Source organism: Artibeus jamaicensis, unplaced genomic scaffold (assembly GCF_021234435.1).
Source record: "Artibeus jamaicensis isolate MK-2021 breed Jamaican fruit bat unplaced genomic scaffold, CSHL_Jam_final contig_797, whole genome shotgun sequence".
NCBI classification, from domain to species: domain Eukaryota; kingdom Metazoa; phylum Chordata; class Mammalia; order Chiroptera; family Phyllostomidae; genus Artibeus; species Artibeus jamaicensis.
The window spans coordinates 26,342,453-26,361,360 of record NW_026521977.1 but is presented as its reverse complement, the minus strand read 5'-3'; the positions used below and the strand labels follow the sequence as shown (position 1 = coordinate 26,361,360).

Genomic DNA, 18,908 nt, shown 5'->3' with positions numbered 1-18,908 from the left:
GTGGGTCCTGGTGTAGAATCTTTTTACTGTGCTGCTGGGTTCAGCTTGCTCACATTTTGAGGATTCTTGCACCTAAACTCCTCAGGGGTATCCATTCTCTTTTCTTGTGGTGTCTTTGGCTGGCTTTGGTATTGGAGTAATACCGGCCTTTACTGAATGAGTTAGGAAGTGTTCCCTCCTCTTTGAATTTTTTGGAAGATTTTGAGAAGTATTGGCGTAAGTCCTTTAAATATTTAGTAAAAGTCATCAGAGAAGCCATCTGGCCCCAGGCTTTTCTTCACTGGGAGGTTTTTTATCCCTGATTCAATCTTTTTACTTGTTATCGGCCTGTGTTTAATTAACTTTTTAAAAATATTGTCAGAGTAAGCCTCAAAATAAAATCCAACTCTTCACGGTGTGCAAGAGACATACCTAATATAAACTTGAGATCAAAAAAACAAGCAAAGGTTTACCAAGCAAACTAGTTTTTTACAGACTAATACTGATTAGCTGTAACGATCACGGACATCTGTGCAGCAGCTGCGCGGGCAACTACATTCACCAGGAAAGTCAGAGCACGAACAGGACAGTCTCTCTCCTGGCGGGTCTCAGGGACAGAAAGGCAAGCCCAGTGCACAAGGTAAGGTTCCCCTGCTGTACAGCAACCAGATCTACACCGCGGTACCTGAACGAGGAAACAACTCTCTCTTGCCTGTAACAGTCCAGGATGGTCAACAGCTCTGCTCACTGCATAGTTCCGGGTCCCTAGTTCCCTCCAAGTTGCAGCTTCATCCCCCACAAAGACCACATCATCATCATCTACTGGGAAGAAGCCCATGTACCGCCACGTCCAGGTCGCCCCTGGTGGGGGAGAGGGGGATTGTGGAGCTGGCCCACCTCCTCTCAGGTCTGGCTCCAGCAGAGGCAATGTTACTTGCACTCCCACTGTGGGGGAGAAAACTCGGCACTGGATAAATCCAATCCAAGGAGTGGGGTGGGCCGGGGCTAGTCTGGCTCCCTGCCTAGGAAAATGGATAGAACAGATCTTAGGCGCTCACTATCAATCTATGCCACAGCCACCTCTCTGGCCACTAAATACGTGGGTGCGCTCATGAGGAGGACACACTCACCTCCTCTCCATGGGGGACAGACACACCGAAGTCCATCCAGTTACCGCACCACGATCTCTGAGTGATGCCCAGACCTCTCCAGCTGGTTCAGAGGCAGGTCCTGCGGCCACATGACTTGTAAGCTAAAAGACAATTTGTCTCACCCACTGACCAGCAGACAATGGTGAAACAGAGAGAGCGTGACCACAGGAAACATGCCCAGTCCGAAAGGAGACTGTGACCACGCACAGCAGTCCCGGGCGGGGAGTGAGGACCCTGCCTGGCTGTGCCGGTCCTGGCTGCTTCCTCAGGAAGACCCTCCCTTGTCTACTGTCCCCCCCCCCACATCTGAAGTGGGCGTCACCAAGTATCTTCCTTGGTGAATTCCTTGGGGGCTATTTGGGGACTGTTATGATTTCTTTGGAAAAACAGTTCCTTGAAAGATTCATTAGGGATCAAAATCTACTTGCGTATGTCACACAATTCTCACACATGCATCTGGTCTACCTTTGCAGTCTGGCCACACCTCTCCCTGCCATGAATGGCAGCCATCTGAGACTGAATGAAATAACAGGCTTCAGAGAGAAGCAACGCCCTTAGTCCGACCCTTGCCTGGAGGCTGGCTTCCTTGTCTGCGTGTTCTGCCTGATGGACAGTCCGTGAGAAGGGCTCTGAGTCCCAACCCTCTGAGGTGTTTGCGTGACAGAAGCAGACGGCTGTTCCAGACTTGTGAAGCCCCTACCTTCCTGCATACTCGCGATTCCCTCTCATCTCTGCTCGAAACCGGGCTAACACTCATCTGTGTCTCTGAATATCACTACAACTAACAAGGAGCAACCACTGCTCACTAACCTTTTAGCTCTTCCCAACTTCTCTTTGAGTTATAGCCTTAGGAGGCACAAGATGTGCCTGTCAGGCTGTAGAAGGGGACGACGTCACCTGTTACCTGGCCCGGAGCCCCCACACGTCCAGCCTACAGTAAGAGGGTTCCTGCTGCCGGCCCACTGGGTTTCAGCCATGGCCGCGCCCCTGTCTCGTTGAGGTAAAGACGGCCGACTGTGTGGTGTGTGTATATCCCACCAGGCTTCTTTAGGGCCTGCAGCGCTGTCCCCCTCAGTGCACAGGGTGGGCTCAGCAGCCCCGGGCCCCTCACACAGAATACTCATTGGTGGTCCAAAGCAGACTCTGTGTGCCCAACTGCTTCTTGGGTGTTGCACTCACAGCAGACCAGAGCACAGCTAATCAAAAAACCTCAGCACACACGAAGCGGCCAATCAGACGGGTTTTACGAGGCATGGATCTGAGGGTAGCAGCTTATAGGGTCTGGCCCCTCCTCATACATTCTGGAAAATGAGGGAAGAAGGAAACTCTGTCAGAATCCTCCCAAGGAGATCGGAGGGAAGGTCAGAGGCTACCTAAAGGCCAGCAGGCTGGTCCAGAAGGGGCGCGAGCTGGGCCATGGGCACTGACACACTGGCCAGGCTCCCAAGTCTGCAGGACGGTGGCACTCAGGCGGTTATTTTGGGTTTGGAAGGAATCGTTCAGTACAGAACAGCCCAGCCCAGAGCTTCTGGGACTCTCCCCAAGGCTTGGAACAAGGGGTGGGGTGAAGGCGCTGCTGTCTCGGAGAAGGCTCTGCCTTCCTCTGTGCCGCCAGCTCCCCACCTGCACAGGAGGAGCTGGATGCCTGCACAGGTATCTCTGTGGGCGCGGCCGCTCCGCACAGCCCCCGAGGGCAGGATCCTAAGGCTCTAAGGTGTCTAAGGTCTCCCAGGCCTTTTATAAACTTCAGAACATAAAGGCAAGAAAGCCACTGGCGAAAGGGAGGGGAAGTGATTTGTTCAACAGGGGAGCAGAGCTGGGCTAGAACCTGGCATGTCCGGGTTCCTGCCAAGATCTCTTACAACACCAGTTCTGCGCCCCTTCCCCACTGCTGGCGCACATCTGGGGTGGGAGCCTCAGGTCCCCACCCCAGTCGTGAGAAAACCTGCTCTGGGTCAGGTGGGCAGACATGTGCTCCCACTCTGCTGCAGGCAGGGAGAAAGGACTCTGGTCGGTAGGCTGCTATGAAGAGACCCAGCGGAAATGCAGCGGGTTAAGGGAGACAGGAGTCCACACCCCACGGCCGTCCACAGGCAGCGCAGCGTCACCAGGTCCCCAGGCGCTGCCACCATGCTTGGTCAATGGCGGTCCACAGGTGCGCCCCCAGCCAGTCTTTGGGAAGAGCAGGAGCCACCTGCCACGGCGGCAAGGCCTCGGCCCAGCGTGCACGCTTGTCTGCTCATTCCTCCGCGGACTGAGCTACGGCGCATCGCTGTGCTCACACAGGAGAGACAGAAATCGGCCTGACCCTGAGCCTGGGAAGATGCGGAAGACAGGTGTCAGTGGACCGTTCGCAGCCTCCACTGTGGGCTCCTCGGCTGGCTACCAGATACCTGAGTCGCCGACCCTCCCACAACAGAACACACTCTGCCCCTGTCCAGGAAGTCGGTCCCATACTCCATTTAGTTACCCTTCCAGATCAAAGTGCAGGGTATCAGGGGAAGAGGAAGTCCCCTCCAGAGCCACAGATGGTTCCTCACGGCCCAGTGACATATAAACGGCAAGAGAAGTCATTTGTACCCCCGCCCCGGCACCACGACCCCAGCTGCACCCCCACACGATGCTGGAAGGTGGGAAAAGCACAGCAATACCGCCACGTGCCAGTGGAAGAAGGGACAAGTCCCTGGAGCACAGCAATAGGCCAGTCGCGCTGGCCGCCAGGGCACGGGCTTGCTCTGGCGGAGGAGCATGTGTGTTCCGTGGTGGGCTGACCCCACCAGCCTGGTTCTGGAAGGTTCTGGAAGGTCCCCCCCCCCACATCTGAAGTAGATGTTCAAGGCCCGGCCTCACTGGGGGCTGCCTCGGGGCTCAGACAACCCGGTCACCGGCCAATGCCTACTTCCTCGGCAGTTTCTGGTCTAGGTGCTTCTAGCTAGTCCCAGGTGCCAGTAACCACACCCCAAATGTCGCTCCCCCCCCCCAGTTCTGAAGCCTTTTTGTTCTTTGTTTCCTCTTCTGGGCCAGCCCTCTCTCTTTAATTTCAGCTACCTTGGGGCGGGGAACCTAAAGCAGTGAGTCTGAGGGGAGGCCAACACCCTCATAACCTTGCTCCAGGCCTCGCTGGGTTCCGTGCTGGGCTTCCCGGGGCGACTGCGAGGGAGCCTCTGACCCTCCACAGCTAATCTCCTCCCGTGAAGCTCATGAAGCGGGTGGCTTGCACCTCTGTGAGGCCCCACATTTCCAGATACTCTCTACTCCTTCCTACCTCTCCTGTCTTTCTTGTAATAATTTGCTAAAAGCCAATTAGTGTACACGGCAGCTACAAAGAGCAGCTGCCGTGTACACTAACATTCAGCTCTTTCCGGCCACTTCTCCTAGAGCTATGGGCGGGTCGACACGTGACCAACCTTTCCCAAGTGTCCCGAAGGTGGTTTTACCAAGTTCTTTTCCGAGGAGCAACGAAGACCTCCAGCTCCCCAGCCTGCCTCCTCTGTTCCCTCCCGACAGGAAGCGAAGCCATTAAGGCGATGGCTCGTGCTGTAGGGTTTTTTAGGATGCACCCCACGGCCAGCACTAATTTTTGTTTATTTACAGCAGCGAAAGACTGCTATGATAAAGATATCCAGTGACGGTTTTGTGGCTGGAGGAAGATAGAAGTGTGTTTCTCTCACATGTCAGAACGATCCCTGGGGCTTGTTTCAGACTGGCAGGCTGTTCAGCTCCACAAGGTCATTCAGGAGCCTGGGGTCCTTCCATCTGGTTTCTCCGCCATTGCCGGAGCCGGTGGCCTTGTCAGCTTGATCACCGCTGGGTCGCAGCATATCCATGTCCCCACCTGTGGGGAGGGGAAATAGAGCAAGGGGGTAGGGCAGGCTGCGTCTGAAGGCCAAGGCCTGGGCTCTTCTTCCCAATGTACGCCATGGGCAGAAACTTAATCATGTCTACAGAGCTAGGTACTCCAGCATCTGGGGAAAATCAATGTCAGTGAGCGATTAGCAGTCCCTGCCTTGGGCCTTGAAGCTGAATGGGCAGGCAGTCACCATGAGTCATATGGCCTGGAGCGTAGGCCTAGAAGATAGCTGTTCACTCAGGGGACCTGGGCCCTCGTCCCCTGCACAGGCTGTGACTTGCTAGTTCCCCGCCCAGAGCACGGACCTGCAGACCAGCAGGACAGGTATTTGTCAGGTAGCTTTGCTATGCCCCCATGGTCCTCTCTAAGACGACGCCCACCATCCCTCCCCTGCCAGGGGGGCCGAGGGAGCCTGCAGGGAGACAGAAGGGTGTACCAGCCAGCGTTCTCCAAGAAGCAGATGCCATGACGGATGAAGCGTGCGGGGATTACAGTAGGGGACACGCCTGTGTGAGACGAAACAGAGAGGGAGCCAGCAGGCTGCAGTGCCAGAGACTCCGACCCGAGACAGGGACAAGTGTCCGCAGACTGCCCTGCAGTCCAAGGAAGCTTCAGCAGAGCCATCGGGAGATCCTTGAGCCAAAGTCCGAGAACAAAGAAATCTTGCATCTCCCAGGACAGTTTGACCTTAGCTTCCCAGCTGTGCAGCGTCAGGGCAGGGAACAGCCCGTAGGGGCGGGGCATGGGATGGAGTTCTAAACCGGAGCTGCTCTGCTCTGGTCAGTTATCAACACCCCCCGCCCCCCCCCAACAGGACATCTTTCAAGACCCCTGTCACAGGGCTGCCACAGGGGTTACAGTGAGAGGCTGGAGTTCATATCCGAGAAAGAACGCAGGCTTTGAAATTTTAAAAAAACTACTGGTTGCAACCCAGCTCACCACTGACGAGCTGTGCGGCATTGGGCAAGAAATTTAACCCCTCTGATCCTCAGTTTTCTCACCTGTAAAACACCTGGGAAAGGTTATCAGGATGAGAGTACAATACTCACAGGAGGCACTCACTCGGCGGTGGTCTTTTTTCCCCTTCCCACTTCGCGCAAGCCCAGTGGGCCTAGAGGGCCCCGAATGTGCTCCCTGAGGGAGGAGCTCAAGCCCACAGCTGATCCCGTTTCCTTGAATCACAGATCGCCCTCCCCTCTCCACCCCACACCAAGCGGGCCCAGAACTGGCACACAGTGGGCTGCGGAGGTCAGGCTGGCTTTCAAAATAGTCCAAGAAACACCCTGATAAATATCTCCCCTTGGGCCAAAGAGAAACATCCAGAAGAGGCTGCCAGCCAAAGCTGGGATGGCCACTTGTTACCTCCTCTGGGATCCATCTTATTTGGAAACTGGTCACCCAGGCCAGGACCACAGGCTGAAGCCCAGGCAGGGAAGGGAAGGAAGGAGGCCACCTCCTTGGAGGAGCCTGTAAATCCCAGTGGCTGTAAACCCAGGCAGCTGGGCAGGCTCCTGTCCACCCCGGGCACGTGCCAGCTCTGTGGCTTCTGGAGAGGGCCACTCTGAGATTCTCTCTCCTCCAAAGCCCGTTCTCCAGAGCACTTTCCACCTCGCCTCCCCTCCCTCCTGCCCTCCATGGCCCCCTTCTCTCTCTCCAAAGGTGGCCCTTACTTCTGTCCATCTCTTGACATTTTCTGGCTCCTGACTCTCTTTTTGTTTCCCCCTCTCTCCATGTCTCCATGTTTCTTTGCGTCCCCGAGGGCCTCAATTCTCCCCCATCTTTCTGGTTCTCGTGCTCTCTTGCTCCCTCAGCCCGTGCCTCTCCCTTTCTTTCCTCTTCTTCCACCTTTTGGCCTCCCAGCGCAGCCCAGCCCAGCCCACCTCCTTGGAGCTGTGTGCTGCCTTGCAATGCCTTCAAGCCACAGGGAGGAGCTGGGCCCCAGCAGTTCCATATGGACCTCAGAGGAGCCCCCTCCTGCCTCCCCTCCTTCCTCTTCTGTGCAGAGCAGAGATGCTCAGAGCAGAGGGCCCCCCAGACCAGCCTGCCACCTCTAATGCCGGGGCATCCCAACCTTCACCTCCCTCACCCAGCCCCTGTTGGTCCATGCCAAATTTCTCTTCCAAACTTCTTTCTATACCCAACCGTGAGAGCTAACTGCCAGCTAGAGGCAAAACTAAGAAACTGGGACAAATCAGACATCACTTTTATACCAAAGAGTGGGGAATTAGCTTGATTAAATGTGGAACATTTATTCAACGGGATAATGTAAAGACAAGCCAGGACGTAAGCAAGACGGGCACCCACCTTCCTCGCTGGCCCGTTGCTCATTTTAACCGAACACACACTTCAGAAGCACTGGCTCATGGGGAGCAGGGCTGCCGTGATGGGGTGTGGTCCCACAACCACTCCCCAGTATTAGCCAGGGTGACCCCAGGAGGCCTGCAGCGAGGAAAGGGGCCGAAGGTGAATGGGAGAAGGCGGCCCTCCAGCAGGAAGAAGGGCGCTGTGGTGCCCAGAGAGGAGACGCCCAAGCCAGGGTCTCAGGCCCACAGCGTGTGACATCCACCAGGAAGGTTGGGGGCACCCACTCCTGAAGAGCAGAAACAGGAGCTACTGCTAAAGATGACAGCTAAGATGGACGGGGAGCAGGTTGAGGGAAGAGAATGGGGTGAGGGAATTCAGAGTCCCAGCAACCTTCCTCCCGCCTCCGCCTCCTAGCCCTGGCAGCTGCAGACACTGGAATCAAAGCAGCACCGCAGCTGCCTCACCAGGCGGAGGCATTTGCAAGTAAGGGCCTTCTGTCTCGGCTACAACACAATGGAGCTGACTGTCACTGGGGACCGCAATGACCAGTGCGCTCCCTGGAGCTAGGACTGCGCCCAACACCCAGTCCCAGAGACCCTGTGCCTGTTCTCCTCGCTCTGAGCCACGTTCTCTCAGGCCCCGTGTGTTTTTGTATTTTTCTAAGACCTGATAGTTTTATTCAACAATTCATGAATCTGGCAGCATCCTATCTAGGAAATAGAAAGGTGCTTCTATTTTTGTTTCTTTGTTTCTTTCCTCTGCTCTCCAGAATCCTGAAAGCGGGGAGGAGTGGGGCCACGAGAGGTGCGATGTTGAGATGAAAGTCGGTTCAGATCCCCTGCTGGACCGAGCCGAGCACCAGCCCCCACCACCAGAGGGCGCCCGAGCGCGGAGACAGGGCGACCTGAGGGGAGGAGTAGGAAAAGCACCCAGGCTCCCTGCGTCTCTCCGAACTACTCGGCCCCGCAGGGTGGGACAGCTCTGAAGTAAGCCTGGAGGGGTGCGATCATAGGGCCTCCAACTAGGGGTCACTACCAGCTGCCAAGTGACGCCGTTGCACTCCAACCCCGAGGGTTTAGGGCGGAGACAGGGATGCCGGGCAGCGCTGGAAAGACGGGCTCCTTGTGATGCCGAGGGCACTGGAGGCAGCGCCGGGAGAGCTGTCTGCGACCCTACACGACTCTCCGTGCGACCTTTCCTTCCACGATGGCTAGATTGCCTTCTCATCTGTACCCAAAAGGGGCGGGGAGACTTGGTGGTACCCCAGCTTCTTCAGGCTCCAACGCTAGGCGTGCCCCACCCTCCTCGCGAACCCCTGAGGACGGTGAAGTGAAGGGCTGCACAGAGGGACCAAAGAACTGAAAACGACCGCCATTTGCTCCTGCGGCGCGGGGGTCCCCAGAACTCCCCTGGATCAGCGCACGACAAGGAGGACACAAACTCTTGCCAAGTTCGGGCAGGCTTCTAGGCCCCCTCGGGTGGCTAGATACCCTCCCCCGAGTCTCCCACTGCTGGCTCGGGCAGCTCCCCACCTAGGAAAGGGTGCGGAGTGGGTAGAGGGCTGTGACTCTGACCCCGGCCTCCCTGAGAGGTCAACCGTACAGTGCCGGCCTGCGGCTTCAACTCCATCCCGGACGCTGGCGACGGCAACAGACCAGGGAGGCAGGGGCGCTCTGGGCTTGGTGTGGATCCACCTGGGGAGGCAGGCAATGGGCTCGGGCACTGGGGACGCGACCTCGTTCCAGTGACTGAATTACCTGCACTTGGGGATCCCCGTACTCCCATTCCAGCCACATCCTTCCCCACCTCCCCCAGTCTGATGAGCCAGGGCCCCGAAGGTTCAAGAACTCAAGAGCCTGGAAAAATGCACTGTGCAAATATACTGACTTTATTCGTCTCCGTTCAGGAGCCTCACAGACATATTTAGGTAAAAAGATCGTTAAATAAACGCCGTCAGCCATCGCAATGCAAAAATAAATATCAATCCTCCGGCCACAGCAGCAGCAACCGCTGCGCCCCTAGTCCCGTCCGCCGCGCCTAACAATTATAAAAGTGTTCAGCGAGAGCGTGTTGGCGTGAATGTGAACGAGTGTGTGCTATGGGGCACGGTGGGGGAGCGGTGTGCAATATCGGAGCTGCAAACCCTGGGACAAGGGCGCGGAGCGGCTCTCCTGGAAGCCCCGGCAACGTGGGTGACTCCACGCGGGCGCATCACCCCGCACACACTCACAGCAGAGTTCGTACTGGGCAGAGTTAAAAAATAAACATTTACAAGGGCAGAGAAAGTGGCCCCCTTCCTGGCGTCCCCGGGCGCCTCAGGGCGAGTGCAGCGCGGGGAGCGCCGACCAGTTCGCAGCCTGGCGGGAGTCCAGGCGCATGAGGGGCGGCCTTGCGGGTCCGGGGGTCCCCGCGCTCGGGCCCTGCCCAGGAGCGCACGCGGAGGCGTGCGAGGCCCCGCTGCCGGTGGCGCCGCTCACAGGGCTGAGTCGGAGTCGCTGGAGTCCAGGCTGTTCCTCAGTTTGCAGCTGCTGAGCTGCTCCCTCTGCAGCGACAGGCTCTGCGTGCTGCGGCGCAGGCACTCCAGGCTCTGCAGGAACGACTTCTTGGCCTTCTCCTCCTCCATGGGAGACACCCCCTCCTCCTCCACCTCCTGGATCTCGTCGAAGGTCACCGGCTGCGTCTTGAAGCGGGACTGGCGCGGCCGCCGGAGCCGGCCCTTGCCCTTGGTCAGCTTGGCGGGCCGCACGGGCTGCGGGAACTCGTCGGCCAGGCACACGAAGTGCGGCATCACCGCTTGGTAGCTGGAGCAGATGCCCATCAGCTCGCCGGGCTTGGCGGCCGCCATGGCGCTGCCGGCGTCTTCGCGGCCGGGCGGCGGGGCGGCGGGGCTGTCCGGGGACGGCCGCTGCGCCGGGGCCCCCCGGGGGGCAGCAGCCTGGGGCTCGCCGGGTGGGGGATCCAAATCTGCTGTGGGGCGGCGGCGGCCCTCGCGGGCCCGGGTCGGAGCTCCTCGGGGTCGTGGACGGAAGGCCGGTCCGGGCGGTGGGGGGCGCGGGGCTCCCGGGTCGCTACTCCGCCGTGGTCCCGGGCGCTCGCCTCTGCTGCTGCTGCCGCCGTCTGCCCCGCGGCGGCCGGCCCGCGCTTATATAGCCGGCTGCTACCCACACGGCTGAGAGCTCGGATGACAGCGAATGCCTTTTAAAGCGTGCGCGCCCCGCGCCCTTCCGCCTGACGTCGCCCTGCCACTCCGGGAAAGTAACGGCCCTTTTCCCTGCGCCGCCGCCACCAGCCCCGCTCCGGAAGGCAGGCCCCGCCCGCGGGGGCTGAGAGCACTCGAAGCCCCGGGAGCTCGCGGCTCAGTCGGGGCGGCGGGGGAGCAGGGGTCTTAACGTGTCACTGTCCATTATGGGCTCCCCAAGTCTGTAGGGGCCGTGGTGGCCCGGGACGCAGGATCCCCTGCCCGTCCCTGGTCTCTGATGCGCACACTCAAGGCACCGGTTCTTGTGCCCCGGGCTCTGCGCCGGGCTTCAGTGGCGGTGGCAACTCCCAGCTGTCCTTACAGCGGGGACAGCCAGGGTACCCGGCTCCCCAGAACTGAGTGAGGGCGGGGGTGGCGGTTGGGTTTCTTCTCTGAATCCTTGTTGTCAAACCCCACCCCACCCCACCCCCACACACACACAGAGGCAAGCTCGAATGCAAACACGACCGATGATTCCATTTTGGTTCTTCTCTCCCCTGCACGTCGTCTTTACGTTTGTCTCCTCACTACCCCACCCCCTCACGTCCCTCGGACACCCCGTTTATGCTCAGAGTGACACTCGGATGTGCCACTAACAACGGCAACAATAACAACTACCACCATCTGGAGAGTTGTACTCCGAGCTGGCCAGTGAGCTTTCTGTTACATCTATTATCCTGTTTAATCTTCTATCAGCCCTGAGAGGTAACCGGTACTCTCCAAATTTCACATGCGACAGAATGGAGGCATGGGGGAGGGCACAGAGCTGCTGGGCACCGTGGGGCCAGCTCCGGAGGCCGTGCTCCAGAGTCCCCTGCTCGGGGTTGACGCCCACCAGTGCCCCTGGGCTCCAGTGGAAACTGCGAGCACCGGCCTGCGGTGCCAGGGGCCTGGGGCACCACACAGAGCAGTCCCCCCTGCAGGCTCCCCAAAGGGGCCACTGGGAAAGGAAGGAATCAAGGAGACTTGGCTTCTATTCCTTCCATAGCCATTCAGCGAAGATTCATTGAGAACTTCCTGTGTTCCAGCTCAGAAATGTCCCTGCCCCTGTGGAAGTTACATTCTGGGGCAGGGGTGGGGGGGCAAACAGACAACAAACAAGAAACGAGGACGTACACGCACTGGGGGTGAGGGGATGGGAGTGCAGACCGAGTGCTGCATGTGTGGGGTGGCGGCGGGGGGCCAGGAAAGGTGTCTTAGTGTATGTGACACTTCGGGTGACCCCTGAAGGAAAGTAACAACACTACAGAGCACGTGCCATGCTCTGAATTGCTTTTCGTGCATTAACTCATCACCGCTCTGTGTAATCCTCCCAGCAGCCCTGGGTAACAGCCACTTTTATCATCACCATCCACAGATAGGAGAACAGGGCACGGAGAAGCTACTGCGAGCAACTTGCCCCAAGGTCACACAGCTAGTAACCAGGAGCGCTGAGGTTCCAACCCAGGCGTCTTGGCTCCTCACCCTCTTCTTACCCACTACAGGGACTCCTTTGCCCTGTGGGGGACGAAGAAGGACCCAGTGTGTGCCCAAGTGAGAGCAGGTGGCAGAGGGAGGCCCTGAGGCAGGAACGAGCTCGGCTTCATCAGGGAAGTCAGGAAAGCCTGCGTGGCTAAAGCAGAGGGAGAGAGGCCTTGCCGGCCCCGTTGAGGACACAGCATTTTATTCCAAGGGCAACAGTAAGTAAGGCTTCGGAGGTTAGAGCAGGGAAGCGGCACAGCCAGTTTATGTTTTTCGAAGCTCACTCCGGCTGCCGTGTGGACAGAAGGCTGGAGAGGGCCCAGGAGGAGAGCCGGAGTCTGCTGAGAAGGTCGTTCCGTGACCCCAGATACAAGACACTGGAAGCCTGGATCAGGGTAAACATAACGGAGGTGTAGGGAAAGGGTCAGACTCAAGGTTCACCTGAAGATGGAATTGGAAGGGTGTGCTGATGGATGAGATCGAGGGTGCGTAGAATCAAGGCTGACTTTTACGTATTCTGCCTTGGAGGTGTTAGATGGCAGTGCATTGATTGATGGGGAATGGGTGGGGAGGGGAGAGCCATTGTGCAGTCTGCAGGCGGTCCGTCAAAACCCACTACCCACTGGGGTGAGCTTGACATGCTCATATCAGAACTAGAATATGTGAGGGGAAAATGAATTTCTATGATCTTAAGGCCACTGAATTTTGGGGTTCCTCTTAGGAACAGCAGTGCAGAAATACAGTCATGCACAATGTTTCTTTCTTGTGCAAACATCACGAAGTGCACTTACGCAAACCCAGCTGGCGCAGCCCACTGCGTGGTCCGGCTGCTGCCCCTCGGCTGCATGTCTGTGCAGCACGGCACCGTCCAAAACAGCAGGAGGTCAGATCGAGCGCGAGAGAAAATGGGGCAATTGAGAGATGCGGTAACCACGAGACTTACGGGGCTACTGGCAGCATAACATGGCACACTGCTTTACGGTGAACTGTTCTTGGAAATGAAAGAGCATACCAAAATAATGATAAAAAGTATAGTGGGCCCTGGCTGGTGTAGCTCAGTGGATTGAGCGGAGGTCTGGGAACCAGAAGATCGCTGCTCGATTCCCAGTCAGGGCACATGCCTGGGTTGCAGGCCAGTTCCCAGCAAGGGATGCATGAGAGGTAACCACACATGGATGTTTCTTTCCCTCTCTCCTTCCCTTCTCATCTAAAGATAAATAAAATCTTTTTTAAAAGTATAGTGGACAAAGTAAATACATAAACCAGTAACACCGTCACTTATTATCATTATCAAGTGTCATGGACTGTCTACGGGTGTCTGCTGTGTGTTCATGCCACTGGCAGTGCAGTGGGTTTGTTCACAGCAGCAGCACCACACACACATGTGAGGACTGGGTTGTGCTATGTCGTTGCTGTGGCCACGACATCACTAGGCCATTGGGATCTTCCGGTTCCATAATGGTTTTAGGGACCACTGCTGTACCGCGGTAGTTTCTGACTGAATCGTTGTCGTGTGGCACGGGACTGCCTGTGGGTGCAGAACTCGGTGCCGGGGAGGGGAGGCTGCCTTGTACGACAACCCTAGTTTATGTGGCGTTGGCTTGGGTGGCGAGCTGTATGGAAACGCACACTGCCGGTGGAAGGCTGGCAACACTTGTCACACTGTGAGCAAGCGTTTGTAAACACGTTACCTGTGAAAATTTGGAACCCAGACCACACGCGCACTGAGCCCACAATTCTACAAACACGGCTGGAAGAGCCAAAACATTTGCATGTGTTGGCCGCTCAGTGAGGCTTTTAGTAAGATATTGCAAGAAAGAGATTGGCTAGTTTGCAAGAGGAGATGGGCAGAGAAAGAGAGTCCAGAAAACTGATGTCCTCAAGGTTGGAAAACCAGCTGCTCTTGTCCAAAGAGCAGGAGAGCAGGCTGTCATGGCTCAGAGTCTTTCTCACAGCCCGTCCATCAGGCCAAACGCAAAGCCAAACACATGGACCTTATTAAGTGTGTTGTCTTGTCGTTCACCTGAATATTTTTAAACTGCTCTGATTTCAGGTCTCTCTATGTTGACTTAGCATCGTCCTAACCAAGAGAAGTGTGTATATCCAAGCAGAGAGGCTGAGCAGGACACTAGAACTCGGTGGGGAGGTGTTGGATGGGGGTGGCAGTTCGGGGGTCACAGGGTGCAGCCCACCTGCCAGACAGAGAGGAGCTGGAACCAGCCCACGCTGGGAGGAGGACTGGGACTCAGCCTGCCAAAGACTCAGAGAACCAGCATCCGGCGGGGGAGCAGGTCGTAACCCAGGAGAAGGGTGTTCCCAGAAGGAGGGAGATGATCAGGAGTCCGGAGATGGGTGCTAGTGTGGCCGCCCCTGCGTGCACTGTGTGGCCTGGGACAAGCCACCCCCGTCTGCATCGCAGAGGTTTCAGCTCCAACGCCACTTTCTCGGGGCAGCCTTCCCTGGCCATGCTATTTTAGGTTGCTCTCAGTCACCCTGTCCCCCTTTCCTTCCCGGCACACTTACCACCATCTAAAAGGCCGCAGTACTTTGTTCCCATCGATGTGGTCCGGCTTCCCCACTGCACCGCCATATCAGGCTCTGCCTTTCCCTGGCAGCCAGCAGGAGCTCATGGCCCCTGCGGAGTGTCCACCTCCGCCCTGCTCCCTGACCCTGCTCCCACAGTTCCCGGGGCCACCAGAGCTTCCTTTCCAACACATACGGCTCCTCTGGACCCCAAACTCCCAGGCTGGGGGCTGGAGTGCCCTGGGCCACTCCTGTCACCTTCCCTGCCTAGATGCCTGGTCCCACTGCTGACCCCTCCTGCCCAGGACGTCTCGTGGGCAGCCCCAGCACCAGGCAGCCTTTCACGCGGTTAGTGCCCCTGGAAGGAGTTAGCCACGGGCTGCTGTCAAGTTAGCAGAACACAGACTCAGACTCTAACCCCGCTGTGCTGCAGGCTGCGGCTGGGCAGGCCACGCCGTCGGAGATCCAGTCTCTGGGACTCAGGACGTGAGGCACGCCCCTGGGAGTCAGTGATCGTGCGAGGGGAGCACCTCACACGGTGCCTGCACAGCTTTAGCATGAAATGTGCGTTCCTTTTGTCGTCGTCTCATACCCAGACCCATCCAGCGCCCGACGTGGTTGAGAAGATGTCAGGGAAAGGTGCCAAGAAGCTCCTGCTGCAGAGGGCGTTCGGGGGTTTGGGTGGCTTACCCTCCCTCCTCACTCACAATGTACGAGAGGAAGCCAGGCAGAGCGACATCTCCAGGCACGGAGTTTCAGGGGATCCACTGGGGTGGGTACTGCCAGTGCCCGAAGGTGGTACTGGGGGCTTTAAGGGATCGCAGCCTCTTTCAATAGACCCCCCACAACGCACAGCTACCTTGCCCTCTGTAGGGTTCATGGGGCAAGGGAGTCGGCAAGAACCACACATGTGAGCAGGGATGGGCAGGTCTGGGGGTGAGCATTGTGGCCCACCAGGCATCGGGCCTGGTTCCTGTTCACCTCTGGCCCTGACGAGTTCGCAGGGGACATGTGACCTCTCTTGGCCATCCTGGGGTAGGGGGTAGCTATCAAAGGGGACACAGGACAGTCTTTCTTCTCAGCAGGCCTGTATCCCTGGGACTAGAGAAGAGGGACATAGAAATGTCACCTGTTGAACACCTACTATGTGCCTGGCGCTGTGCCAATGATGCATGGCACCTGCCTCACCTGAATCGCCCTCACGGCATCCTCTGAGGTGGACTCTAGTACCATCCCTCGCTTAGACACGTGGACTCAGGGTGCCTTGTGGCTTCCCAGGGTCACCTCGGGGCCAGGCACTGGAGCTGGTGCTCGCGGCAGGTCTGCCTGACTTGGAGATCAGAGCTCAGCACTCATACCACCCATCCTGCTGTCCCCCGGAGGTGACGGGAACAGCACCGGACTGGACAGAAGTCAGACACCCAGGCTCCACCAGCCCCATACTCTGTGGCCTTGGACCACTTGCTTCTCATCCCTTAGCCTCAGTCTCCACATCTGTGAAGTAAGGAGGCTAGGCTCTGACTCACGGGGGGCCTCTCCAGCTCCAACGTTCTAGAACCCTCAGGAGGATGCGGGGATGAGGGGACCCATTCATAGGAAGCAGACACTTCCTCTGGGGCCCGAGGGTGGCAAGCAGCCTGGGCTGAGCTGCGGGGGAGGCTCGACTCCACGGAGGGGCCGCTGGGGGAGCAGATGGGGCAGGAAGATGGCAGCAGACCAGGGAGGGGCTTGCGCCTCTGCCTCCTCCGCCACTCCCACCCACACTTTGGCTTTTGGGCAGAGCCACGTTTTAAAAAAAGCAACTCCACTTCCTCAGCTATTAGAAGGGCTTCATTTCCAAGGGAGCCTGCGGTGCCCGGGCTGGGTCAGGCGGGAGCAGGGATGCCCGTTCGTCCTGGCATGCAGATGGGCCGGGAGCCACAGAGGCGCAGAGCCAGGTGGGAAGCAGCAGCCAGGCAGGTCCGCTCCCCAGCGCTCTCCTGCTTCCTGGGGGGTGGGGTGGCGGGGGGTGAGGAAACAAGAGGGCGAGGCCCCTTCCTGTGGCTGCTCTGCCACCCTGGCACAGACCTACTGCTGGCTAGACGCCTTGGTCAGCTGGCTGTCCCTGCGCACTTGCTCGGAAGTCTCCCCAGAGGGCAGCCCAGGCCTCCAGGTGCCCACGAGGTGGAGACGTTCTGATGTTGGGTCCGAGTCAACCTGCACTTCGGTGGGTGTGGCCCGGCTGCCATGCATGCGCACCTTCAGGTGTGTGGGGGGTGGAGTGAGAATGTGCACGGGCAGGAGGGCTGGGGAACGGCCAGCAGCCAACAGTGTCCACAGCGGGCCAGCGACAGAGCCTTTCCGGGTGTCCTGCCTGCTGGCCCAGGCTCACCCCCTGCTGCAGCCTGCTCCCCCACTCAGCCGGCCCTCCACACAGAGCCAGTGACTTCAGCATCCTACCAACTGCTTCTGCCTCACACAGAATTAGCACTTCGTCTGGTACGACTGTGAGCAAAAGTGTTTTGATAATTTTGCTGGAGGGTTGCCATGACGATCTCCAGCAAGCTCTGAGAGGGGGTGTCAGTGTGTGCACGGGAGGGAGAGAGACAGAGGAAGAGAGTCTGAGAGCCTCAGAGAGGGGGAGACAGAGGAAGGGAGAGGACCAGGGAGAGCCCCAGGGAGAGCCCCGAATTGGACCTGCAGCCTTCGTTGGCCCCGCCCTGATGGCCCCATTCCTGCGGTGATGAGCTCACTGTCTAATCAGGGCCTCACTGCAGGCCCTGTAACGGGACACCAGCTGCTGGCCGCAGGGCTGGCCCCCCTGGGAGAGGCACCCTGGCACCCCCCCCCCCCACTCCCAGGATGTGGGGACACCAGGCTGGAGTGGCAGCAGGGAGATTCTTAAGGACGCTGCGGGAGCCAGAGCGCAGGGAAACCTCCTAAGAATCGTGCCCCTCCCGTGGGCCTGGCTATGACGGGAACGGTGGCAGCGCACCTCCCAGCCAAGGCCTGCTTCCCGGTGCAGCTCCGGCAGCCCAGGGTCTGTGGCTCGGTCCGTCCTGCACGCTTTCTCTCAGGCCTGAGGGCCCCTCCCCTGGGATACCGGTTTGAGAATCATGAAGGGTAAGGATAAGATCCTGCACAACCTGCGGCCCTAGAGTCTGCAACATGCTTTCCCCTCTGTGACTTCAGCAAACCTGGAATATTTCTGCTGTCTGTTGAGATGGGGACAGAAAGCCCAGAGAGGGGAGGGAACTAGATCAAGGTCACACAGCGAGCAGCCAGGCAGGGGCAGAGTAAGGATGGAACCGAGTCCTGGACTCTACCCCAGCCACTGTCCTCAGGGAGGGCAGGCCCTGTGGAAGGAGTCCGTCTGTTACTACCCCACATGGATGGACAGGGACACTGAGGCCCAGACTCATGCCCTGGCCAGTAAACATAAAGCCAGAACCTGCAGCCTCGGACCCTGAGACGTTTCACTGCCGCTACAGAACCATGAGCCAGCTCCATGTGTCCCATAAACAAGCCCCAGGGACTTACTCATGTCCCAGTGTGAAGCGCCAGCCCTGCCTTGGAAGAAGAGGCCCCTTGTTGTTGGCAGGACAGAACAGAGGGCAGCTGGAGCTGGCCAGGAACAGAAGGGCAAGGTCAGAGGCTTGCCAAGTTCCAGATCCAGAAGGTGGCCTGGCAGAAGTCCGCCCGGCCTGTGCTACTGGAGCTGTGTGGCCTTGGGCAAGTCATTGTGGCTGTCAAAGCCCCAGTTTCCAGAGCAATGGAAAGCTAGTGTGCACAGGAGCCTCGGAGAAACTGCGTTCCAAGCTCTGGGAAGCAGCTGCCCCTGGACAGCAGTCCCTGATGACCAAGGAGCCCTTAAGCCCGTCTCCGGCTTGGTTCAGATCTGCCTTTCAACTGTATGCCGCCGCGGTGGGGGAGGGAGAACCAGAAAGTGCTGTGGGCTCTGAAGACAGATGCAAAGATGACTTTCATGCAGCCTTGGCAATGGGCAACAACATGAGAATAAACAAATGGCATCCCTGCTTGAATTCCCTGGTTCTGGTGTTTGCTAGAAAGTTCTCCTCACTACCCTGTGATTGTGGAAGCTTTGTGCCTGCCCCGTCCTGCTCTCGGGTGGTGGTTATAAGGACCAAACCAGATGATTTAGAAGAACATTCTGAAGGAAAACGCTGTAAGAGGGTGAATTTTTAACTGGATTCCGAGAACTTAGAGTTAAAAGATGCCATGTCATATATGGCTGTTTCCAAGGCTGGAAACAGCCACGGGCCCGTTTTGGGGGCCCAGAGAGTCCCTTCTCCCCGAGACCTGCCTATGTTCCTTCTCAGATGTGGCCTCGGGCTGCCCAGTGGACACCAGGGACCTGCTGTGGCCAAGTCTCTTTGCCCATTCTGGACATGTTGGGGTGGGG

The 18,908-nt window shown here is 58.0% G+C and overlaps 1 protein-coding gene across 1 annotated transcript; it reads right to left on the bottom strand.

Moving 5' to 3' along the window:
* Window positions 1-9,151: 9,151 nt before the first annotated feature.
* CUNH11orf96 (chromosome unknown C11orf96 homolog) lies at window positions 9,152-10,458 on the bottom strand. Its single transcript, XM_037166252.2, has one exon. The coding sequence runs from the start codon at window positions 10,127-10,129 to the stop codon at window positions 9,758-9,760; it is 372 nt and encodes a 123-aa protein (XP_037022147.1). The 5' UTR covers window positions 10,130-10,458; the 3' UTR covers window positions 9,152-9,757.
* Between the last annotated feature and the right edge of the window lie 8,450 nt (window positions 10,459-18,908).